The 27077-nt window shown below is 35.3% G+C and overlaps 1 protein-coding gene across 4 annotated transcripts in view; it reads left to right on the top strand.

The window, feature by feature from the left end:
- Window positions 1-27077, top strand: part of ATP8A1 (ATPase phospholipid transporting 8A1) — a 242792-nt gene that overhangs the window by 71211 nt on the left and 144504 nt on the right. For 3 of the 4 annotated variants that reach the window (XM_082611027.1, XM_082611028.1, XM_082611030.1), the window contains 8 exons: window positions 1938-2007; window positions 3922-4049; window positions 7864-7975; window positions 9312-9477; window positions 10743-10870; window positions 13054-13131; window positions 14081-14169; window positions 26864-26936. In XM_082611027.1, the coding sequence (XP_082467153.1) occupies window positions 1938-2007; window positions 3922-4049; window positions 7864-7975; window positions 9312-9477; window positions 10743-10870; window positions 13054-13131; window positions 14081-14169; window positions 26864-26936 (844 nt within the window). The remainder of the gene's footprint in view (window positions 1-1937; window positions 2008-3921; window positions 4050-7863; window positions 7976-9311; window positions 9478-10742; window positions 10871-13053; window positions 13132-14080; window positions 14170-26863; window positions 26937-27077) is intronic. The other variant, XM_082611029.1, reaches the window with a different exon arrangement.

Genomic DNA, 27077 nt, shown 5'->3' with positions numbered 1-27077 from the left:
TGATATGCATCTTGTTTCATTTTTCCACTTACTAATCAAAAAGCCTGCTTTGCCCTTCTCTAGTTTGTGTTTTGAATGTCATCATAATTTGCTGAAATAATTATTATCTAGCATGATTCTTTGTCTGAGACTTCTTGCTGCCTTTTCATAGTATTGTCAAGAACTTATTCAGTAACAGTTGTCTTAAGAGATTAAGAAAGTTCTGAATTTGGCTGTATATTTTATTTGCACCACTTCAAATAGAAGCCAGCTATTTAACTTTCTAACTTCCTAGCCATTTAAGGTCCTAGAAAAGGACCTTATTTTGGGGGGGGGGGGAGATAGAATTAGAACGTTAGTCTTATTTTGATATGACAATGGCCTTGGTTATATTGAGCAGTAGAAATTTAATGCATTTCACTGTCAAAATATGGAATTGGCATTGTTCATTTAACATTTGTCATCATGCTTCTGTACTATCAGATGTGTTTTATAATGGTTTTATAAACCATTTTTATTTCAAATGTATATGTAAGTAAATTACAAATTGGGAGCAATTGCCAAAACCAAATTACTATCATGACAGTAATAAAAAATTAAACCTTATTTAATTGATAGAGTGAAAATATAAATATTGAAAAACTTGTTTTCCCAAAACTTGGTTGGGAAAAAGTATCAGCCTTTATGGAAGAAAAAAAAGGCCCATAGAGAAAAATTAAAGAACTTACAAAGTTACTTTAAAATGAATCTGTAAAATCTTTGATTAATGACCATGTGTTTCAGTACTTTTCACAAGTCTTCAAGCCATAAAACTAAGCTGTGTGCTCATTTCTGAAACTCAGAATCGTCTGCTTTACACATGTACAAATTGGAAGTAGATTAGAAAATTCTAGGTGTTAGTGACTTAGAAATTTCTAACTGTGAGTACCCATGCTTATCAGAAATTACATTCATAATTACTTATAGGATGTTAATTAATTGGGCATTTTATATAAGCAAGTGCTAATAAGGTTAATTTAACTTCAAAATGCTTTTCCTTATAGCTGAGGATCAGTTATACAGTTGAGCTGCAAACTCACCTGTCTGTAATTGCTGAGCAAGCAAAGTCAGCACGTGAAGGGTCAGGTTATACGACAGTCACGGGTGTGTACCTGTGATAAAACTGGAGAGCATGGGCCCCTTATACCAGTCATTGTGTACCACACTTGACTAAAACACTCTGGTGGGGACCCATAGAATGTATCTCCTAGTTTCAGGTCAAGGAGCAACATAGCCAAGTTGGCTAATTTTCGTTTTAGCTTTTGCTGCCGTGCAAATCTCTGAAGCAACTTTAAGAAATAAAACACAAAAAATAGGGGGAAGAAAGTGTATATCCACTTTCATTGTAAAATCTGTTCATACAGTTTTTTTAAAGTAGCCTTGAAATTTAAATATTATGGTTCATATGATCCTATTCATCTTTTCTAAAGAGGCAATACAATACAATCTGAACATGTAAATGCAAGTTTATAGAAGCAATAATCTGGAATTTTCTAATGCACCACTTAATCAATTTACATGTGGGCTATGAGCATGAAATCTCACTTGACATTTTTGAGCTAAAGATATGTATGGACACAAAACTGCTTTACATTTCAGATACAGTCTGTGTTGTGTCTATATGATGAACAATTTAAGTAAAATGTGACAAATCTAATTATTTACACTATCTTAAAGATCAGTACTAATTGTCAGGAAGTTGCTTTGGGGTCCTTCTGGCTGCACATCTGATCCATGAGTTTTCATGCATGGGGTCTGCCTCACAGCATTTTGTGGTTAGAATGAAAGACATCAAGAAACTAGGCGACTAAACCTTTGTTTAGAATGAAAGGCTTCAGTGAGTCTGAGCATTTAAATAAGTTATTAGTATGCTTTCTTTCCCCCACTAAATCTTTGTGCTTTTCAATTTTAAAAAACAGTGAGCCCCAGGCCATGTGCTACATTGAAACATCCAACTTAGATGGTGAAACAAACTTGAAAATTAGACAGGTAAGATCTAATATAGGTTTATGTAATTATTGCTGTTCTCTTACATGGAATTGAGAGCTTTGCTGGGGAGGAAGAAAACTTCCCTCTACCCTTCTACGTTCTTCTGGCTGGTCTAAGAATTAAATTGACATGAGACATAGTAACAGGAGAAAATCAAATTTAATTTCATACGTACAGGAACCCCACATGCATGAGAGGCTCAGAAACAGAAAGGTAGAATGAGGTATACATGCCATTCTGAAGTAAGGAATGGGATAAGGGTCCTAGGGCTTCCAAGGACAGGAGGGGCATTCATAGGATGATAAGAAGAGCAGATGTTTGGTAATTAGATGTTTGCCCTGCCAGATGGATGGGTCCACTTAAATAAAATTTATCTCTGGTAATAACTTTTCTCTGGGAAAAATCCCCAATTTAAATTCTTCTAGGTAGTTAAGGGAAGGACAGTAGTTTCTCTTGAACCCTCAGGATCTCCATTGCCTGTAGCTCAAAATAATCCTCATGCAAAAGTGACACTTTTTTTTTTTTAGATGTTGGGGGTAGGAGTTTATTAATTCATTAATTTATTTTTGCTGTGTTGGGTCTTCATTTCTGTGCGAGGGCTTTCTCCAGTTGTGGCAAGCGGGAGCCACTCTTCATCGCAGTGTGGGCCTCTCACTGTCGCGGCCTCTCTTGTTGCGGAGCACAGGCTCCAGACGCACAGGCTCAGTAGTTGTGGCTCCCGGGCTTAGTTGCTCCGTGGCATGTGGGATACTCCCAGACCAGGGCTCGAACCCGTGTCCCCTGCATTAGCAGGCAGATTCTCAACCAGTGCGCCACCAGGGAAGCCCCAAAAGTGACACATTTTGAGGAGGCTCCTTCTGAACCCCTATAGCTTTATTTCTTAGTATTATTGTCTTGAGTTGAGGCAGTTCTGTCTACTTGCAAATATTTCCTCATTGAGCCGCAATGAAGTAGTTTTATAAACTGAAATAGTTAAATATTATGGAAAATTCAGTTTTACTTGCCTAATTAAATGTGGTCCATCATATAGATACTATTTTGTAATATTTTTAACATTTTCTGTTATAGCCAACACTCTATTGATAGCATTAGTAGCTCTAAGTGCTTTCATGTGTGTTAGCTTATTTATTTTTCTGTTCTCCTGGCCCATATTATTTGGCTTTGCCATATGGAAAAGACACAGTTTCCATTGCTGTTCTAAAATTCTCACTAATCTCAGGGAATCAGTTAGATTTCTCTGTTCATTTCTCATACCACTCCTAATAGAAAGTCGCTGTAAGGTTTTTAAAGTTTTAAAAGGGACATTAAAAAAATGTATTCTCTTGGGTTCTAGACAAATAGTGAAAACGACACGTGGGAAGGTTGGGTTGTGGTAGAAGCAGGTCGTCCTCACAACACCTGAACTCAACCTGCCACAGGAAGTGAGGGCTGCTCAGTTCCAGCCCGTTGTAGGTGGCCAGAGGGAGGAACTGTTTTGGAGTTTTCCTTCTCAGTAAACCAAAAGAACAAAAACATAACTACTGTCTTTGGGTATAGATTCTAGTTATTTTGCATTCCCTTTTTGAGATTCAGCAGACAGATTTAGACTGTATAATGCTAAATATTAGTTTTATTTTTGGAAGCAAACAGTTCTTTGAGGACTTACTTCAAAATATCTTTGGAGGCTAATTTATAATCTTTTTAAGATATTTTAGAGTTTTCACAAAAGCTGCCCTGTTCTGCTAAAAACATATATGTTCAAGTAGAGAGGAAGGTATCCCCTAATTTCGATTTGACAAAGGTGGGGGGCATAATTGCTTATAAAACCGTGGGATCTCTTAGATCTTAAGGCGTGGATGAATTCAGAATTCCCTGCTCCCTCCCACATACAACTTATTTAATATTTTCTTTGCTTATTTAAAAATTTCTAAACAGGGCTTACCAGCAACATCAGATATAAAAGACATTGACAGTTTGATGAGAATTTCTGGCAGAATTGAGTGTGAAAGTCCAAACAGACATCTCTATGATTTTGTTGGAAACATAAGGCTTGATGGACACAGGTATGTAAAATCGGTTTTCATAAAAACACAGAATTCACTGTGCTGCAGGGTATTGCTGACCTAGGTACATATTTTCTTGTACTCTAAGTTTGATAACCCAAACCCTTTTTCTTAAGCATTTCTGTATTCTACCCAGAGTTCTTTTGTGAAAATGCTCCTAACCCTGTACACATGGTATAGCTGAAGACCTCCCCAGGGTTCCTGGCAGCCTAGGAGTTGGATATTTTCACAGATATGCCAAGCTTCTGGCGCATTGTTTAGTGGTTTCTTCTTTGGCCAGAATACTTATCTTACAGGCTTAACTGTCTGTCTCCATGGCCCAGGTGCTTTCTTGTAATCTTTAGATGCCTCAATGAGTTCAGACTCTACCCACAGGGGTTAATTTGCTGGATAATTTCTTGTCTTCTCTGTGTAATTGCATATGCTCTTTTCTAGGCCATGTTATGTATAGTCATCTTTTATACCTGCTTCCTACCCCTCTCCCTTCCCTCCCCTCCCCTCCCCTCCTGTTTCCTGCCTCTTCCGTCATCCATTCAACCTGTACCCAGCAGGCCAGGCCAGTTGCAGATGTTAAGGAGACAGCAATGGACAAAGCAGACAAATCTGCCTGACCTTGAGAGCTAACTTTCTTGCAGTAAGGGAAGGGCAAACAGACAATAAAATGACAATTAAAAAATTTTATACCATGTTAAAAAGTGATAAATGCTTTGGAAAAAATTGGGAGGGAATCACTTTTAGTTAGTGAGGTTGCAGAAGGTAAATGTTGCTTCATTGAGAAGGTAATATTTGAGCAAAGGTGAGTAAGAGATGAGGACGTCAGCCATTTGAATATCTGGAGGGAGAAGATTCTAGACAGAAGGAATAGACAGTGCAAATTATTAGCTGTATGGTTACATCATCTGAAAGTGGGAAAGTGCCTGGAGTATTTATGGAACAGCAGAGATGCCAGTGTGTTTGGAGTGGAATGACCAAGGAAGAGGGTAGTAGAAGAAGGGCTAAGAGAGAATAGTGGGCCAGACCACGCAAGGCTTTGTAGGCCATTGTAAGGATGTTATTCTGAGTGAAATGGGGATCCACTGGAGTTCTTCAAGGGGCAATATCAGCAGTTCAGGTTGGGACTTAATAAGTTTGTGATGTCCAAACAGAGACGTCAGGAGGCAGTTAAACATATAAGCCTGGAATTTGTGATAGAGATCCGGGTTCATGAGATAAATTTGGGAAGTCGTTGGTATGGATATTTAAAGCCATCACCAAGGGTGAAAGGGTATAGTTAGAAAAGTGGAAAGGGCTGTCCTAAGACTCACCAGCATTAAGGTTGGGAAGAGAGGAGTTACCAGCAAAACAGACTGAGATCAAGTTGGTAGCATGGAAACCGAGAGAGTGAAGAAACCGTACCAAGGCAGAGGGAGTGACTAAAGTGGATCACATGTTGCTTATGGTCAAGTACCATGAAGTCAAATACAGTGAGTCTGAGAATTAACAGTTGGATCTAGCAAGTGGAGATCCTTGAACTCTATTAGGACAGGCAGAGCCTCGTGAGAGTGGGTTTGAGATAATAGAAGAAGAGTTGAAAAATAGACAACTTTTTCAAGGAGTTCTGTTACAAAGGGGAGCAAAGAAATGGGGCAGAACTTGGCAGGAAGGGTGGGGTCTCCTCTGTTTCCCTTCTCCTTTCCTACTAGGCATTTGTAGTAGCCAACTAAATGCAGCTAAGCGCACTAGCTCACGCCACCAGTTTGAGAGATTATCAGTGCTTTCAGTATTTTGTAATTCCATTATTACAGTATTTGAATTCTAAAGGACACTTGAGTACCCTGGACTGTCATCCTCATTCAGATCCACCAAAAGTTTTCCTGTAATTTTTGAAGTAATTATATATTGTTCTAAATTTTTCACAGAGTGATCTTTCCATGAACATAGACTAATGATAGATTTGGACATTTATACAAGTAATATGTTTCTGTAGCCTGATGTTCCTAACTGGCCAGCTTCCATTTCTTATCAGTTCCCCAGCAAATCAATGCCAAACAAATCCACACAGTGAAGGAGAAACTTTGTATGATGGTGCCAAGATTTGGGGTACAGATAGCATTTATATAATATGCTTCAATTTAAATGAAAGCTGGAAACAGATTTTCAATATCTTTGTGCCTGTAGCACATTTGACTTTTACAGTGATTACCCAGCGCTCTTAGAGCCCCTTAGTTTAGAATTAATGTAGTTTGATGCCATTAAGGATGAGGGTCATTGTCTAATGCCAGAGACTTTGGAATTCCAGCTCTGGTGAAAAACTAATAACTCATTCTTGTTGAGTCCTTGTAATTGAAAAGCATTTTTTTCTTTTGAAGAGTTTGTAGCTAATTCCGATCAATGCACACCACAAGTGCTGAGGTGCCAGTTGCCATGTTATACCCCATTGGATATGTGCGAAACAGTTGGCACATATGTGCCCCAGAGCATAATCCAGCAGCTTCCCAAGAACTTCTTGGAAACCTGCTTTAGGCCTGAGGACTCCTCCCACCCCTGAAGTGCACCCCAGATCTTAAGATGGGTCTGAAAGGCATGTTGTTGTACATGAAGAATGAGAGGTATAGTTGCTGTGTTCTTTGACTAAATTGGAATACACTAATTCCTAAGAATTTACTTACTTAAGTAGAAGGCTTTAGATGCTGTCATTACCCATCTATCTAGATTGATTTCATCTGAGCCAGTGACATTTGTGTAGTTCCTAAAAGAAGGTCCCAGGCCCAAGCTACTACTAGCCTTAGACACCTACTGGATTATAAAAATCCACCAGAAATGAAAGCTTCAGTCTCTATTTGTGTCCTCTGACAGATAAATTCTGTGTTTCTGGAGACTTTTCTTGGGGGAATAACCTCTTCCTTTTCCTGGAATTTTTATTTTATGAATTTTTATTTATATTTGACTTCTTTTTTTGCTTTTTTTAATCAGTAAAATGAAGCAGTAGTGATAGGAATCTTTGAGCCATTAAATTTTATGTAGTACGTTTCCATTAAGAATCCCACTATATTTGCGATAGCTTGTAGCCTTCTGATAGCTCTATGAGAGGTTGTATCAACCTACAGCCTACCATAGTGGGTAGCCTTGCAAAAAACCCACAAAAGACCCCGCTTGGCCCTTATTCATGAAAGAGGTAGTTTAAATCATATGGAATGGAGAGCCTCAATTTGCTGTCATTTCAGAGGAGTGTTTAAGACTTTTAGATGCTTACAATTTTATTCACAGTTCTTGGAAGACTGATCTTCAAATACAATAAATGAATGTCCTAGAGGTTTTAATACAGAGACTTAATCTCTGGAGGGCAGGGTTGGCAGTGCAAGTATATGATGAGATCTGTGTATTTATCTTACCTTGTGTATTTTTTTGAACCTTTATTGTGCACAAAGCTATTTTTAATTTAAAGGAAAGTGGAGGAGGGGGAACAGATCTCCTAATCTCACTCCTTTCAAATATCTCAGAAGCCTAAGTGGACTTGCTAAATCAGGAAAAGTCTTCAACAGGTTTGAGAATGAGCCTCTGAATTCCATACTGTTGCCTCTGTCTTGGATAATGAAGTTGTAGGAAATGGCTGCTTTGGTGGTAAGAAGAAGCAACTGAAATGCTTCCCTCCAGCTGTCCTTGTGTAAGAAGATTATTCTTATTGGTAGGAAAATAACTTCTTTTCTAGAAATAAAGTAAAATGTAAGAAGGGTTATTTTCATAACAGGACCTTTCTTGGAACTATATAGTGGCAGTAGAATTCTTAAGCATTTTGGAAAAATGTCGTTTCTAATGTCAACATAATCTGTCATAGCACTGTTCCCCTGGGAGCAGATCAGATTCTTCTTCGAGGTGCTCAGTTGAGAAATACACAGTGGGTTCATGGAATAGTTGTCTACACTGGACATGACACCAAGCTGATGCAGGTGGGATTTTTATCTATGAAAACCTTTTGGACCCAAGTCTTTTGAAAATACGCTATTTGTAGGTCTCGGTGCTGTAGTTCTAAACCTAGCAGATCATCTGTCATAGATACCTGAGCCCCACACTCTATATCCAGATCTCATTCTTCAGTGAGTGGGGCTGTGAAATGGCTCACTCCATGCAAGAACACTAGAACGTTCCACGGAGATCACCAATGCGTGAACACCCAATGATTTTGCATACCAGTCCATTGGCAGCATTTACTGACTATTGGAATGATTGACAAAAGTTGTCTGTGTGACGATGAGTGCTCTGCATGATTTATCTTCTAATTTTATTTTATTACAATGATCACATTTTAGAACTTATTTTTATTTTTTATAAAACTGAAAGAAAAACTTGTTTGTTAATAGTCAACTATGATGTTGACTGTTTTTCACAGCATTTTTATGTTAAGCCATTTTTAATCAGCTTTAATCCTAGCACTTGTAACATTTACACATGCCTGTGGATGCTCCCTCTCTACATTATAATATCATGAGTGTTCAGTGGTGAGGTAGGTGTGGAAAACTCAGTTTTAAGGCACTAAATGAAAATCTGCTTTGAGGGCTGATAACTTTGTACATTGTAAAGTCACAAAGATGTTATCAACAGGCAAGCAGGACTGCTGTTAATGATTCCACCCCTAACTATTCTATAAATTCTATAAATCATCATTTTATGTTGATTTTTGACATTTAAGTTTCTGTCGTGTGGATGCCGTGGTTAGCACAGATCATTTTTTATCATTAAATACAGCTCAGGAAACTTGCCTCTGTTATTCTTGATAACACTACTTAGATTACTGCTGTGTTCAGTAAAACTATTACTAAATGCCACCAAAAAATCTGGAAACCAGAGATCCTTTAAATGTTGTCTTCATAGTCTGGAATTTCCAGGTCTCTGGCTGTGGGTACATAGGTCACCTTCTCTGCCTCTCTTCAGGAGCTGAGATGCTAGATGCCTTAGTCTACCCTGTTTGCTTAGGTAGTCAGATAATGCATTGTTCATCTTACCTGCCACAATGCAAAAGCCATGTCTACAAAAGGAATGTTATTTCCTTCTTTCTTACTGCTTTACATCGTAGAAAAAGGATTGGGTGATACAGTGAAGGAAAAGAGGCGGTTAACCTTTGACAGCTTATTACATCTGATTGTTTTCCATATAATTCTCATGTGTTGAACCATGTGTAGATTTTGAATTGTGACTGACTTTGTCATCCTCACCAAAATACTAGATACACATTACTAGATCATTTGTACACATTTCTTATTACTCATCTTTTGTTTCTTTTTACAGAATTCAACAAGTCCACCACTTAAACTCTCAAATGTAGAACGGATTACAAATGTACAAATTTTGATTTTATTTTGTATCTTGATTGCCATGTCTCTTGTCTGTTCTGTGGGCTCAGCCATTTGGAATCGAAGGCATTCTGGAAAGGACTGGTATCTCAATCTAAACTGTGAGCATTAAAGTACTTATTGTACTTATTTTTTCTTTCATTAAAACATGTATTTGTTTCACAACTGATCTTGGAATTTCCTATTTCTAAAAAGAAAACCTTCTTGCCAAGATAACTGGGCATTTAATCTTTATTTTTCAATGCAATTTCCAGTAAAAGTAAGTAAAATGTTACAATCTCTAAAATTTCAGAATCCTTAAAAATATAGTGAGTACTCTAAAATAGTATAAAATCTTATTTTATTAATGTTATTTTAATTTTATTAATTTATTCTTTTAAATATTTTAACACAAGTGGTTACATAGCTATCTGGTAAAGAAAGCAGATTGAGTATATTTAAAGCACCAAAAAGTATTTTACATGTTTTTAAAGTGTTTAAATTGAATGTACTTTCATTTGAACTCATGATTGCAGTGAATTCTGTTTTAATAGTCATCTTTTCTTAGGGAAAGCACTATTAAGTAGTTTCCTTTTTGGATCATTTATCTTTTTACTGAGTATTTCTGGGAAGTAAATTTACATTTCCTTTTGATGAGCACTTAACCAATAAATACTTAATTTCCAAGTGTGTGAAAACAAGTTCTAGTAAAATTTTATATCACAACTGATTTTCTCAGTTGTTTCTTATTATATTGATTTAGCTTTGTAGCTATTCCAAGGTTCTTGTTTTTTAACAGTCGTTGGTTTGCTATTTCAACATTAGAATTGTTAAGACTACCATGATTTTGTTTCTTCATATACTTTACAGTTTATCTGGGATAACTGTTCTACTTACATTATTGAAGAGGAAGAATATAATTTACCTAGAGCTGAATTTACCTAGGGTTCAGCCCTACATTGTTTTAGCTACCTGGGTTGGTTTTGCTGCTGTTGTTTGTTTGCTTTTAAGACATCCTTCAAACTGGAAATGCTTTTTAAAAATTCATGTGAAAGTGATTCTACCTGGTTGAGATTCTACCTCCGTCCTATCCCTAATATCTCTAAACTTCATGTTTGGTTGGAATGGGTTTGAAATACGTGGTAGTACTTTCTCTTTTTAGTACCATTATGCAGTTCTTAAAAGGGTTCACAACACCTTGAACACAAATAATGCCGTTCTATCTTGAAGACTGTGTTTGAGAATAAGAACATGCTATCAGCACAGTGTTCCTCCCACACTTTTAGATATACTATATAATACAGAAAATTCTTGTTACGCTAAAATTCTGGTTAATGCAAACAAAATATAAAACTGTAAATGACTTTTTTCCTACCTCCCCCAACAGATGGTGGTGCTAATAATTTTGGACTGAATTTCTTGACCTTCATCATCCTTTTCAATAATCTCATTCCTATCAGCTTGTTGGTTACATTAGAAGTGGTGAAATTTACCCAGGCATACTTCATAAATTGGGTAAATATGAATTATTATTGTTTTTTATTACATGAAACATACATTTTGTCCTTTTCCTGATAGGGTCTTTTGATCTTTCAGGAAAAAAATCTTAATTACACCTTACTTTTTATTGACTACAAGACAACATTTCAAAATATTTTTGAGCCTAATATAATATAATAATAAATTCATTTGACATGTGAAAATCGTAACAAAGTCTCTCATCTCAGAATCACACAAGTTTACAGACCAGATAAGCTGGGGAAAATAGGTCTGTAGTTAAGGAAACCTATTTTTTGGTTACATAGTGGTCTTGGGGAAAACGAGAATCATAGGGTTTAGAGTTAAAATAATGGATTTCACTAGCTGTGTGAACTTTGCCAAGCCACTTGACTTTTTTGAGACTTATTTTCGTGGCCAATCACACGGGAATAAATAAAACATGCTTTACCTGCATCTCACAGCGGTTATATAGATCAAAGGACGCTTGCAACATAGCAAACAACTTCATAAACAGTTGAGCACTATAGAAATAATACCGTATTCGCTACTTGTAGCAACCAGGCTTTCTATCATGTTTTATAAATCTTTGTAGTTTATTTTTCCACACTGTAAACAATTTCAGCTGGGCTTGAATTTTTATTTTTAATTTTTATTCTCAATTTTTTTTAATCTTAGAAAAGTGTGCTGGACATCTGTTTCCTAAATGTTTTGTTTATAAAATTTTACTCTTCTTCAATTAAATTTCAGTAATTTTTACCAAAGTTAAAATTAATGAATTTATGTAAATTAAGTCTTTAAACCTAATCTGCCAGAAAGTTTAATTTTCTCTTTTATTTTGATTTTTTTATTATCTTTTGATTTTTTAAAATCACTTGAAAGTCTTTCAATATGAACAATACTAGGATTTTTAAAACTATGCTACTTTCACAGCTGTTCATTATCTTTCCATAGTAAGTGATCCATTTCAAACCTTAATCTCTAAATTCATTGCTGAAAGATCAGTATAATTTAGAAATCTGAAATGAGTTGCAGGCATAGCTAATTTCATGCAGGAGATTTGTTGCTAGAAAAATGGTGTAATAAAATTTATATAAGTACAATTAAAACTTACTGAAGGTTTTCCACTTACAGAAATAATAAGGTAGCTCATTATGAAAATCAAATAACTAGTCAATCACTTTATTTTTTATTTGGATTTTCAAAAGTAATATTTGCTTCAAATAATTATATAATTTTAGTATTGGATGAACCCAGCAGGCTTATGCTTTTCAACTGCCTTTCTAATATGCAGAGATTTTCTAACATTCCTGACAGGTCTTCCCTTACCAGGCAGTTTCTTCCTTGTGTGGAAATGAGATTAGTAACTGCCTTCCTTTTCTTCTAGTTCTTCCCAATAGATCTTTTATGAACATGTCTAATCTTGTTTCCAAATGACAGCCTTACAAAATATTTGAACTTGGCTATCATGCCTATTCTTTTATCACCCCCACCCCCTGACTAAGTATCCTCCATCTCCTTCCCGTTCTTCATTTGACATGATTTACAACTTAATCCGTATTGCAGTTACTACTGTCTAAACATTGCCCATTTGTTTACTATCCCTCTTAAAACAAGGTACCTGTTCCAGAACCGATGTTGATCAGTCTGAAATACAGATGTAGGAGAGATCAGATCTGGCCTTTTCATTTGACATGTGAAAATCAGTAAACCCTGGCTTGTCAATAAAATGTTCTTTACTTTCAAGTATATACAGTGTAAGAAACTTGACCAAGAAGTACAAGATGGAATCCCTTAAGTAATTTTTCCAGGGATTTAAAGTCTAAATTATTTGAGCAATGTTTCGTTGCTGTTATTTTAACTCACGTAAAGCATTGTGCCAGACACAGTAGGAAGCACTTCACATACATTATCTTATTTAATCCTTATATTGTAGTAGGTCACATATCTAGGAAATGGTGGAATGATAGTAAACCAGGATTGCCTGATTCCAGAGACATGCTCTACCTACCATACTGTTCTGCCCTTACTGTGAAATATGGTATTCTGTATTGAGTATCTTTTAGGAAATCAACTGAAACGGTTAGTGATGACAGGAGATGAGAGTGTTACATACGTTGCTCACCAGTTAAATAAAATTGTACTAAATCTCTTATTATGAGTTGTATTCAAGGATTTCTTTCTTTTTTTTTTTTTTAAAGGATCTTGACATGCACTATGAACCCACAGACACTGCTGCTATGGCTCGAACATCTAATCTGAATGAGGAACTTGGCCAGGTAAACTAAATTTCTTATTGATATGTTGAATTGGAAGTCAGATTTGGTGTAATTTCTGCCATATGTGGCAACTTCAGATGAATTGACAGCTCCTAATTTTCCATTTTTTGAATGATTGGCATAAATACATGTTACTACCTGACTTTCAATTTTCATTTTTAGTGAATGAACATTATTTAATGCATATTCTGTTCTCAGGATAAGATATTACACAGAAAGCTGTCCTTCAGTATATAATCTGATTAGTATGTAAAGTATTGAGTGCTTTTGAGTTATAAACTCCCAGTATTAAAATTGTGTATAGCTTTTGACCAGAAAGAAAGGAAAAGTTAGTTTATCAATGAAGTTGTGTAAGTCAAGCAGGAATTTGAGATTTATAGTTCGTGCTATATTCACATATCTGTGTATATTTGTAATTCATTTATATGTATTAGTTAAGAAAGGATTCTTCTCCTTTTTTTGTACCATTGCCATTTGCTAACTCTTACTCTTCAAATAGCATTTAAGCCAGAATTATCCTTTTTCTTACCAATTCAGATGTTGTATGAAGTTAATTTTAATTGCAACCCATTGCCAATCCCATAATTGTTTGTTATATTGAGAAATGCCGATGTTTTAGTGCTCTATGCATGTTAAGTAGCTATAGAGGCACTTACTAGTGGAAATTCAGACCACATTAAGCATATTAAGACGGATTTCTATATGACTGTAGTTTTTCTGCTAGCTTGAGAGACTAGCTTTCATATATGATTCATTGCTAAAATACGAAAAGAAATAGTTGAAAATATTCCTTAATGATGTGCAGAAAGTAGTCAGTTAATAGCATTCATTGTGCCCCTACAATGTAACAAAATTGATAGAAAGAATAACGTAAGGCTTTTTCCTTTCATTAAAACCTGGCTTAAAAAGACCTCTGAAACCTTAATGAGAATTTTTAAACTTTTTTTAGGTAAAATACATATTTTCTGACAAAACTGGTACTTTGACATGCAATGTAATGCAGTTTAAGAAGTGCACCATAGCTGGAGTTGCTTATGGGTGAGTTTTTTCCCTTTATTTAGAGTATGATATACAGATTTACTTAATGCTAACAGTTTGGTATAATTTGCGGAGTTCTTATTAGGGGAGTTTTTTAAATCTAAAAGGCAGCTATTTTAATTTTAGCATACATGTACGTTTTGTGTTTTATAGTTTGGTATTGTTTTCATTTGGAATTACCTATGAGGCAGGGGCTCTGCCCAATAATATTTCAGTGTTCAGAGCTGCCGAAGGTCTCTATCTGGCTCTGGTAATAAGGTACAAATATACTTCCCTCTCCATTGTCGTGAAGTCAGAGTACAGCCTGCATGTGTTAAAACATGCAGTCTGTCCTTGGGCAGTTTTCAAGTTAAAATATTGTTTTTTCTCTGATAGTTAGCCCTTTGATTTCTTTTTATCATCTCTCCACCTTCGTAGTCACAGAGCAATCTAAATTTCTGATGACGGGAAGGAGGTAGGGACACAAAACTCTTAAATCTGGGAGATAATAAATATCATCAAATACTCTTATCAGGCTCTTAATATCCTTTAGAATGTGCTTGTTGAGCACCCATTTTTTTCTTACTTCCAGGTATTCTTGCCTAAACTGCTCAAAAGCCTTCTTTTTGAAACACTTTATAGGGTAATGTGAGAAAATTAATCTCTACATTTCCTAAAAAGGCATGCTCAAAAGATGAAATATCATCCTGGCTGACTGACCTTGGCCTACTATCAGATTTTCCAACTATCTTTATCTACAAGTAAGACTGGTAAATGTTGGTATCTTAACCCTGCAAACAAGGGCACTTGCTTTTGGGTTTTCTGGCTTGTACCCACCCCTTCCCCACTCATGCTCTGTCTCTAAGCAGTAAGCCAGTATAAAAATAGGGTATTGAATTATGAAAATGCCTTTATTTAAAACCAAATAAACAACCACTTGGTAAAAAAATTCTAAACGCATGTGATTACTCCCATATGCAGGGTCTACAAAGAGAAATAGATGGAGGCAGATGTTCTTTGGGTTAGTAGAGAGTATGACTAAAATTGACTTCAAACTATGTGGGTAAATGAAGCTAAAAAGGCATTTGACGTAATGGCTTTTTTACACTGTAAGGGCAGGCTGCTAACTTAAGAAGCCTATTTACTATTTCCAGGGCTGAATGTCATTTTGCATCTTCCCTTTTTTATCTGAAGATCTCCCAGTTCCCTTAGACAAAAGACGCCTTCTTCTCTCCTCCCCCCAGTTGCTACAGGCCTCTTCGTTTTGCTGGTGGGGCAGGAGAGGTTCAGCCATAATCTTTGACATTTTGCACTTATATATTCAACCCACAGTTATCCCAGATGAGAGAAGGAAAGGCCTACTGTGATTCTAGAGTTTGTTGTATTATACTTGCTGACAGATTTATGGTGATGTTTGTTTTTACACAAATTCTGCATTCATTCATAAATATTACTTTTAGAGGGTTCTGTTTGGTAATTGACATCCTTTTTTAATTTGTCCAGTGTCCAATTGAATAAGCAAGTTCTTCAAATTAGTAATTATTGATTGTGAACTTATCAGAACAGAAAACTAGGATGATATCTAGGTGCTCTTTTCTTTTGCATTTTATAAGATTTTTTCTTACTCTTGGAACAAGTCCTTAAACACTTTCAAGCAGTAGTTGTAAAGAATAACTATGGTAAAAGAATATTGTTCTTCCTGTATCTATTGGTGATATGGTCATTAACAATTATGTATTATGTATTATGATAGAGTGGGTTTGAGACTGGCAAATGTTAAAGTAGTATTCAGAGTTGAATATTGTCATCATTTAGATTAAGTTTGCAATGAAACAAATTTCCTCCTGGGAAAATCACATCTCTTAACACTGATGTGCAGTTGTAAGGCATGAGTCGTAGTCCTAGCTTTGTCATTAATTCACCATGTGACCCTAGACAATTCCTTTCAAATATTCCAAACACTTTAAAATGAGGGTGGTGAGACCAGATGATCTCCAAGATTCTTTTTCAGGTATAAAATTCTAACATGTTTAGAAATTTAAAAATAGGAATTCCTTTATTTGCAATTTTTAACTGTGAAAACAGAAATACGTTTCTTCTTTGGATAATGTGTCATGTTTTCAAGAATACCAAGAGCCTTGTTGAGTGAAGCCAGTTGTTAAACTACTTCCAGTAAGTTGTGTATGTGCTCTTAGGATCCTTAACCCCGACCGAGTTTTTATCAACATCCCCTCCCCTAAACATTCCCGATGGACAACTGGAATGTCAGCATTGTAGAGAGTTGTTGATATATGAAGGCTTTGGAGAAACGGTGAGACGTCAGACTACTCAGATGTTTACAGTAGGAGAGACATGTGGCTGTTACTTAATTCCACCAAACTCCACAGGAAAAAGTGATTACTGAAAACTTACCTTTCTGTTGGCATTTCCTCTGGGCACTCTTTGATTATAGGAACCATAACATGGTTATACTGTCCAGCCTGCCCTGTAGGAGTGTTTAACACTTGTTTAACATGGGGAGGTATTACATGCGTACAATTCCAGCTCCAGCAGAAGAAAGTATGGTGGTTATCTCCTCAGAGTACAGCAAAACAAAGGAAAATAACAGAAACTTTCATGTATTAACAAATGCCTTTGGGGTAATGATTTCAGAGCTGATGCTTCTTAAGCATTTTTTAAGAAACTAAAGCCTCCTTTTACCCTAGATAGAGTCAAAGATGAGTTCTGTTGGCTTTTATCAGTCTGAAGGACAAGACTTGAAGTCTCTTGACAGTACAGTCTTTGCCTAGTTCAGTGTATTCCACAGGTTTGTAGGAAGAAAATATTTAACACGTAAAACAATACTCCAAAATTTAGTCTTAGTAAATTTTCTCTCATTTCATATAACCTTGGCCCTAAATTGGATTCATGATGGGCAATAACATAAGATTTGTACATATCTAGCAATGATGATTATTTTGTAGAGATCAACTTTGTCAGAAATGCCACCATGCTTAAACTTATTAGAATGTTTCATTAGGGTTTTTTTTAGTTAAATGTAAATAAATTGTGATGTCATATTTGTAAATTTAACTTATTACAAACTAGAAATTCTTCTGTTAAACATTTATTAAGGCATCATTTCAGCAAATTGCTTCCTATAGGGAATAATTCAGTTTTATCACAGTTACTTGAATGCCAGAAAAGGTAAGGAGGCTTTTATGTCTAGTGGCTAGAATTCTCAATACAGTGACTGTTCTAGACTATAATCCTAAGTACTATCTTTGTTGATGATTTAGATCTTACTATTAGGCTGAGTTAATGAACTGAGTACAATCTCTAAGGTTAAAAAAAAAGATTCTGTGAAGCAAACTAAACAATATTTTTTGTATGGGCAAGTCATTTTAATCAGTATTAAAAACATTTCATTGACATTTTCCCTTTAAGTAAAAACCAAATGTTCCTAAAAGCAATCTTTATTTATATATGAAAACAGTATGTGAGTAGTTTCATTTCACAATATTTCGTTTAGCAATGTTTACTGAAAGACTCAGCAACTTCTTTAACACTGAGAAGAGATTCACCATGAGAAACCTCACAGTTATCAAAATAGTTAGTCCCAAGGTCTATAGTATAACCAATAAATGTATCTTACTGCTCACCATGACTGGTGGGTAAAGTTGGGTAAACACCATTTGTTCATTCACATGCCTCAACAAAGTGCCTTAGATGTATGTAGCACTTTGTTAGCTGATGGAGATTTAATGATCAGCAAAAGTTCACATGGCTTCTGTCCTCCTAAAGTTTATAGTCTAATTGGAGGTTAATGGATATAGTTAAGAAATCATACAGACAAATATAAAATCATAACACAGTACAAAGGCCTGTGTAAGCCTGTGATTGGGAGTCAGGGAGGAGGGTGATCTAATCAGGGAGATCAGGGACTGTGATGCTTAAGGCTGAGATCAAGAATGAGTTGGCTTAAGTAAAGAACTTACCAAGCAGATATAACAGCACTGACCCACAAAGGCAAATAACCAGACAGAACATACACACCAGAGCCGCTGGAGCAATGATCTTGGAGAAACTCATGCAGATAGAATAAGTAACAGGTATGTGGGTCGCCTGCTGCTTACCTCATCACATTCTGAATAGCGCTCGACATCTGCCAGGGCTGGACCACACCCAAGGAGAGTGACCCTAAGCCTTGAGCTCTGAGGCTTTTCAAAAGCTGCCTGAGTTGAGAAGTACAAGCCCCTCTCCAGGTATGAGATCCAGGTCTGCTGTACAACAGCAGTGCAACTTGGCAGAACCTTGACACAGTGTTTTTGCTTGGTCCCCTTTAGTTATAGCAATGCAATTGAGTTTTACTTTAATATAACTCTTTAAAGAACCATCCCCTCATGGTAGTCAGATTTACTTCTAAAATGTTTTCAATACTTGGCAGATTTTATCAGTGTGATTGTTTGTGTTCTTAGGTATTAACATGTTTGTTTCACTAAACCACTTATTCTGATTATGCAATATGTGATTAATTTTCCATTGGCTTTAGCATATATTTAAACTATTAAGTTCAGTATTTCCTACTGAATACTGAATTCTCTGCATAAAATCAAGAAATTTCATGGTGAAGAAGCAAGTTGACTATCCAGTTAAAGAATAACTTTGTAAATCTGCTTAGTTACCATAAATCATACTTACTGTACTAACTGCCATTCTTTCAAAATTAACTAAAAGTTTATTTTCTTAACTTTTTCAAGATCTGTCTCTCAGTACTTCCCTTATTCATGCTTTTATGTTTCCAGCCTTTCTGTGATTATTTTGTCCTTTCTTTCTGTCCCTCCTCTTGCTTTCTGAAGCCATGTCCCTGAACCTGAGGATTATGGCTGCTCTCCTGATGAATGGTAAGCTGCATGGACCTTTCTGTCTCATAAATCCCCTTAAAAGGTTTGCATTTTATTGTTTTGTTAGACACATTTCACTACTTTTGAAAAAATTACTGACCAGGCAGGGTGACAACGTTGTAAAGTATTTCTTAAAATCTGTTGAATATCCCTGATTTCCTATCAAATAACCTTTAGTCATTTTATAAACATTTCTTTCAAAGTTTAGGCTTGCTAGAGTTTTATAGAGCTATGTATCTGTAATAAAATATGTAATGATCAACTCAGAGTCCCTGGGCTGTGGACTACCTAAGATTCAGCTACAGCTCCAGAAATTTTCTTTTTCGTTTTAGCTCAGCACTGCCACCTTCTGCCGCTATTTACATACTCTACAGAGCTACAAAAAGCTGCTACTGAAACACACCCACAGAGTGGAAAATTTCCTTTACATTTATTTTTGTTAATTTACTAAATCTGTTTAGAGGCTAGAAAATAAACATTTTTTTAAATTAAATGTCTGGAACAAACATTGGAAAACCATGTTACCAAAGACTAGAGTTAATTGGAATAGAATTAATTTTAGAATTGTTAAATATGGCCTTTTATAGGGTTAATTTCAGTATGTATTGGGGTTTTTTATCTTACCTGAAAATCCCCCCATGGATTTACATTTTTATTTAGAATGGTATAAGTTTATTTTGATAGTTCATCATGATTTGGTGGCAAGTGAAATTTCAGAAAACAGGTTCCTTTAATGCTGGTAACTCTAGAAAACATGGCTTTATATGTGGTTACATTTCTATTTTCAGATTACACATGTATCTTATGATTAAGCCATATTTTTCAACTTGGATTTTATTTCAGTAAAGTGGAAATTTAGTAACAATTTGCAGTAAACCTCATACTACCTAGGGTTAATGACAGAGGCAGATGTTTGGTTCCGGTGATAACTGATGAATCATTATATTTAAGCTCATTGCTTGGAGTATCATACACTTTGACACCTACCCACAACCAAATAATTTTTAGTATTTTTTAAATGTGCCAAAGCATCTTACTGTTGGTGGGTAATTCAAGTTTAATGATATAGATATTCCCTTTTATTTAATCTTTTGAGAACGTAGTTAAAATTTTGACTATATCTTGTTACTTGTTGCTTTTCTGTAGAATTAACATAATTCAATTAATTTTAAACACTGTTCATGAGTGTAGGATTAATATATATTTTTCTAAGGTAACTCACATATTAAGGGAAGGAAATTACCTTCATCATATTTTTCTTAAGATTGGATGGAAATGTTAAAAATTGTTGTTTATTCAGGTCATTTAAAATATCCTACTTTCAGTAGAGGTTGTTTTATGATTTTATCACTATTAGAGAAGATGTTATTTTATCTGTTTAATAAGTTCTTTTTGTAAAACACCCTTTTGGGAAATTTGATATTCTAAACTAGGTAACTCCAAATTAAAAAATGCCAGCTTTTTCATAAATTTTTGTACCATTCCACTTGCAGTTACATATAAACTTAGATATTAATGATACTTTTTTTAAATAAAAGGGAAGGCTTTTGCCAACTCTTTAATAAAGTAAGCTTTATTTTAAATATATACTTGGATTCCCGATCTATCCAGTAGTTACCTGTAGGCAGCAAAGATGAAGGAACAGACACTACTTGAACTTTAGTTGTGTCCTTGGTCCTATACAGTTGTCAAGGATACAGACTTCGGATTTTGACCACCGAAGTTCACATCCTGATCCTACTGGTGCCCTTGAACCAATTACCAAACCTCTATGCCTGTGATTCCTCATGTGGTAGAATGTAGACATCATAGGGAGGTTGTGAAGATTAAGTGAATTATGTTTTTAAAGTGCTTAGAATAGTGTCTGGACATAGTAAGTTCACAGAAAGTGTTAGCTCTGGTGTCTCTCGCTCAATCTTCAAGACATATTTGAGGAGTTATAATTGACGTGACCATTCTAAAGTTGGTGAAATTTAGGCAAAGAAGCTAATAAGTAACTTGCCCCAAAGTATACAACCAGTAGACATGGGAGAAAGAGTTAAAACCTCTCTTAGCCTGGTTATGAAGTAGGTGCTGGTTATATTACATCCGACAGGCTGCAAAAATATCTGCTTTTAGAGCAAAAGATATCCTTACTATTTGTTATTTTATTTTTTCTTTCTTTCTTGTTTTGTTAAGGTAGCAAGAGCAAGTAAAGTTTAACTGACTGACTTGAGAAAAGTTAGCATGGGGGGACACAACTTCGCACAATCCTAAATCTGGCATCTGCCTAATCTGATACACTTGGTTTCATGTTGCCAGTGAAACCAAGATTGAAAGTGTTATCCTGGTTGAATCCTATGCTCCAGGTACCTGGCCATATCTTCATGCTGCTCGTCTTCCAGGATAAACTGGAGAGTGTAGCTGACTATATTAATCCAAAATCTGAATGTTTATTTTTGTCTGACTGTCAGCAGCTTCCCATTTCAATGTGAAGTTCATTGATTCCACATATAAAACCTGCAGCCTGTACTATATATTTTACTACCCTACGTGAACCATATTTGCCACAAAAATACCAAGTCAAAAAACATGTAACAGGGCTTCCCTGGTGGCGCAGTGGTTGAGAAAACGCCTGCCGATGCAGGGGACACAGGTTCGTGCCCCGGTCCGGGAGGATCCCACATGCCGCGGAGCGGCTGGGCTCGTGAGCCATGGCTGCTGAGCCTGCGCGTCCGGAGCCTGTGCTCCGCAATGGGAGAGGCCACAACAGTGAGAGGCCCTGTACCGCAAAAAAAAAAAAAAAACATAACAGTTAACACTTAAGTGTATGTAGATTATTTAACATATTTATATTTAGTCAAATTTGAAGGCAAACCTATAATGTTTCAAAAACACTTTCTTGACATTAAAAATAATTGGATGATGGCTGTAGCTCTACTCACTTAAATCTATTAGTATAAATAGTTTACAGAGATGAAATCATTTCCCAGCCAGTAGCCACTTACTCCAGAATTGATATGGGTTTCTTATTATTGCCAAGTACCATCAACTAACATATGATCTTACAGATTAGTTCATTTCTATTAAAAAACTACCATTCTCTAGACAGATAGTATCAATATTTAGAGGAATGCACAAAAACATCTGCTTATTATCAACATCCATGTAGCCCTAAGATGCGCTTATTTTCCAAAACTGTATATTTCATTACATTTTTTTTTCTGATTTTTTGGTGGAAAATATCAAGCATAAACAGAAGGAGACAGATGTACTCATTCACTCGCTTCAGTAATACGTACTCAAGTCCAATTTCAATTCCTCTATATTTCCCCCCACTATTACTTTGAGGCAAATCCCAGATAACATATTATTTCACTTTCTCTTAACTATTTGGTATGGTTTCTCATTATTCTTTCTGATAGTTGTTGTTTTTCCTTAAGTAAGTGCTAGCGAGAGTGATTCTCCAGGAGGATTACCTTAAAGTGTTCTGTGCTTAGTCATTTCACTGTGGTTTTTAGTATTATCACAGTATCAGTGGATAGTACCATTTTCTGGTCTTATTTTCTCATTTCATTTTGGTCTGTAATTATGTATGGAATGAGTGGTATTTATTTATTCTGCTGCAGTCGTTAGGCTCACTAAAACATTCTTCCAGGTGTGACTGTATAATAATGAGATCTAACACATCCAAATTAGTGTTGTTCTTCAAAGTAGTCACTTTGACAGGTAATTTATTTATTCCAATGAAGCAACCATTTCACAGAATGTTTTTGGAACTCCTCTTTTATAATTGCCTTCAGAAATACTTTGAACCACACAGAAAAGCAGATCTCATTACTTTGGTCAAAACCAGTGTCTAACAAAAATATTATAATTGAATTCAATCACTTGTTCATATCCTTGGACTTGACTGGACCTGATACTGAATAACAAATTCATTTCTGAAAATTTCCCTTTAAGGAATTTTGACTTGGAACAGTAGCACCATTCAAAAGCAGAAGGTGTAGATCCTTTCAAACAACAGTGCTTTGCAGTCAGACTGCCTTTGTCTTCCCATGTGTGCATGTGTGTAGCATGTATATGTATATGTATATAAGGTATACATTTAGTTTGTATGTAGGATGTGTATATATTTCAGCTGACAGGATTGGATTTTGTTCTGACATGGATTTTATTGTGTTTTTTTATTTTTAATTTAAATTTGATTTATTTTTTAAATTCATAATGCATTAACATGTTACGAGTTCAAAGGATGTAAAGAGGGAAAGGTTTCCCTCCTTTACCTGTCTTCTAACCTCCATTTCCCCTCCTGAAGGCAGCCAATGTAACCAATTTCAGGTGTATCCTTCCACATCTACTCTACTCATATACATGCATATATTTTTTTCTCTCATATTTTTATAGAAAGTGAAGCATACTACACATACTGTTTTGTACCAGCTTTTCATTTGATAGTGCATCTTTGAGATTTGTCCATAGTCCATGGAGAGCCTCCCATTTTTTGTATAGCGTTCTGTTATGTGGATGTACCACAGTGTTTTTAAGCAACAATCCTAATAAACTTTGGGTTCTAATCTTTTGCTATTAAAAATGCGCTGCAAAGAATGAATTTGGTCATACAGCATTTTGCACCAGGTAGTGTAAATTCTTAGAACTGGAATTTCTGGATCAAAGGATTACATGCATTTTAAATTTTGATAGAAATTGCCAATATCCCTTTTTAGAAATTGCACCAATTTTCATTCTCACCAATGATAGATGGTTTAACTGTTTTCCCATAATCATAGCAGCAGAGCTGTCAAATTTTATTTCTGCCAAACTCATACATTTAAATCTCATTTCTCTCATTATGAGGTAAAATTGAATGTACATTTAAAGCCACTTGTATTTCCTTCTTTGTGGACTGTGTGTTTATATCCTCTGCTCATTGTTCTACTGCATTGTTGATTGTTTTATTATTGGTTTCTATGAGTCCTTTTTATTTTAAGTGAAATAATCTTCATTATATGTGTTGGAAATATTTTTTTCCCAGTTTGTCATTTTACTTTTGACTTTGCTTGCAATAGTTTTTGCTATGCAGAAATGTTTTAGTTTTATACAGTCAGATTTCTTTATTTGTTTTGTTTTCTGAATTATGTGTAATACTTAGGCCTTTTCTACTCCTAAGTTATATTTTAACTTAGTTAAAAATAATTATTTATCACTTTAGTACTTTTATTAAGTCATTCACCCATTGGTTTAAGGTAAAAGGTATGGCTTGAACTTTTTTCCTTTTTTTCTGATGACTCTCTTGTTGACATGATTTCATAGTCCACACTGTCATGTATGAAATTAACTAATACTGGACTTCCCTGGCGGTCCAGTGGTTAAGACTCCACACTTCCAATGCAGTAGGCAAGGGTTCAATCCCTGGTCAGGCAACTAAGATCCCACATGCCCCTCAGCACGGCCAAGGAAAAAAAAAAAGAAAGAAATTAACTAATACTGATTAGGCCATATTTATTCTAATTTATATTTATTCATAAAATTCTGAATCTTCTCAATTTTTATTGCTATAAAAAATAGATTCTTCATATTAGGATGATCAGGAAATAATTATTTACAATGTATCACAGCTTTTAAATCAGCCTACAAGAAGCTGCAAGTTATATGACATTGTGGGTTAACTGCTCAGTTTTCTCTTTTCCTAATGTTACAACCCCTGCCTTATTACTTTTTGAAAAACACCATAATTTCTTTGTCTCCTTTTGAGGCAAAGAGTCACTTGAAAACTTCTATGGAAAATTTTAACAAAATGTAGATGTTGGCTTGCACTTTTATTTGTGAGCAGTTTCCAGATTCATATAGCTTTGTCAACTAACAGTTAAAACTATTTTACATTTAATGCAGTTGGTCCTTATTTTGCAATGACTCGAGCTTCCTAATTTTATGTTTACTTTTACTAAAAGTGAACATTTTGTGAGATTTTGGAGAGGGGTAGTGAGAGCTCCATGCCTGAGTTATCCAGCCCAGGCTGTGTGATTAGCAGATGAATTGCTGGTGGTTTTTATGATCCTGGAAAGGAAGCTGCTTCCTGGGAGAAGAGTTATTTACCATTATCCTTGTCAGAAGGCTTCACTGATGAATAGAGGGCAGGATGTGTCCATGTATTAATAAATATTTCAGTTGCGTATCTAGTGTTATTTGTTATAAATACATTTGAAAGTTTTATCAATTGTGTTAACTGTGATTTATGAAATGAAAGAATTACTGGTGAGATTAATAAGACATATCTTCAGATTTATAAAGGCTTTTAGCCTGGAATTCTTTAGAGGGAAAATAGATCTCCACATGCAAGATGTTACTGTGAATATTCCTTGACATTTCAATTTATCTAATAATAAGTGGGGAAGTATAACTAAGAACTATTAATAATACATTTTATAAATAATAGGGAAATTTTATAGAGACTTGAATAATTAACTATTTTTAAGAAATGATAATACTTGGAGGAGAAATGTATGTTAATTTTTTTCTGTCCACCCATTGATAAGTTGTTTAAAAGTTCTTGGATTTTTTTCCTTTCATCTTTAAAACTAGAGGAGGGGGGGCTTCCCTGGTGGCGCAGTGGTTGGGAGTCCACCTGCCAACGCAGGGGACACGGGTTCGTGCCCCAGTACAGGGGGATCCCATGGGCTGTGGTGCGGCTGGGTCCGTGAGCCAGGGCCGCTGGGCCTTCGCGTCCGGAGGCTGTGCTCCGCGGCGGGAGAGGCCACAGCGGTGAGAGGCCCGCGTACCGCAAAAAAAAAAAAAGCTTTCTGGATTAAGATTATTTAGTATTGAACATGTTATTTTTTTCCTCAGCGATTTCTGATATTTCCATCTGTGCGCAAAAGCTTTATCTATATATTTTCACTGAACATTGAAAAGTATACCCTTGGGGTTTGACACTTCCACGTAAATGTTTCTTGTCCTTCCTTTGAATCTCAGCATTTTGATATTAAATCGCATGGCTATGAGACTAGTAATAGCTAGGTTATAAAGGCAATTCTGATTTGATTTGTTTCATATGGAGTTCATGTTTGCTGATCTGAAGACAACCACAACACAAAACCCCATACACTTTTATGGTTTGTTCTCCTTATATACAGAGTAAATGTGATATGTACATAAATATATCAGGTATTTGTTAGTAATAGATAGATGTTGATGAAATACGTAAACAGTTTATTCTTATTTTAGTTTCATATGATAATCATGTGGTATTTGTCACTTCACATAATTTCTCATGGCTAAAGTAAAAGAATATTATTTTTTATAATACCTCCATTAATTCTCAAAATTTTTTAAACTTGGAAAAATTTTGGAAGTAGAAAATTTCAATTCCAGGTACTTCAGCAGTTTTGTTACTTTTTTTAAATTAATTTTTTTAAATTTCATGTGACTACAACATAATTTTACCCCAGGAAAATGAACTGTAAAAGACTCATTACACTGCAAAAGACTTTCACATTTTAGAATGTTTGAAAATATTTTATGATTCAGTCATGAAATCTGTAATGTCTTATTTAGAAATACAGACTAAATTATATTTAATCTATTAAGAGTTTGCAGGCATAATGATTTATTTTAAAAGTAACTTACATGGACACCAAGCAGGGAAAGCGGCGGGTGGGGGTGGGGGTGGAATGAATTGGGAGATTGGGATTGACATGTATACACTGATGTGTATAAAATGGATGACTAATAAGAACCTGCTGTATAAAAAAATAAAATAAAATTCAAAAAAATTTTTTGAAAAAGTAACTTACAAACAGATCAGTGGGCTTGTATAAATGAACCAAGTTTGCTCCAATTTTTTTCCACTTTAGGCAGAGCTCACAGTTTGGAGATGAGAAAACATTTAGTGATTCATCATTGCTGGAAAACCTCCAAAATAATCATGTAAGCAACATAATACTATTATCTTTTCATTAATAAATGAAAACTAATGAGTGTTTCTCTGAATTATCTTCCATGTTTAAATATTCCTTTTTTTAGTTTCATGATCATGTCTAATAATTAGCAAAATCTATTATCTCTAAA

This window comes from Mesoplodon mirus (genome assembly GCF_964341445.2).
Source record: "Mesoplodon mirus genome assembly, chromosome: 2".
Taxonomy (NCBI): Eukaryota; Metazoa; Chordata; class Mammalia; order Artiodactyla; family Ziphiidae; genus Mesoplodon; species Mesoplodon mirus.
The sequence above is the reverse complement of the archived record's forward strand: the minus strand, read 5'-3'. Positions and strand labels throughout refer to the sequence as shown.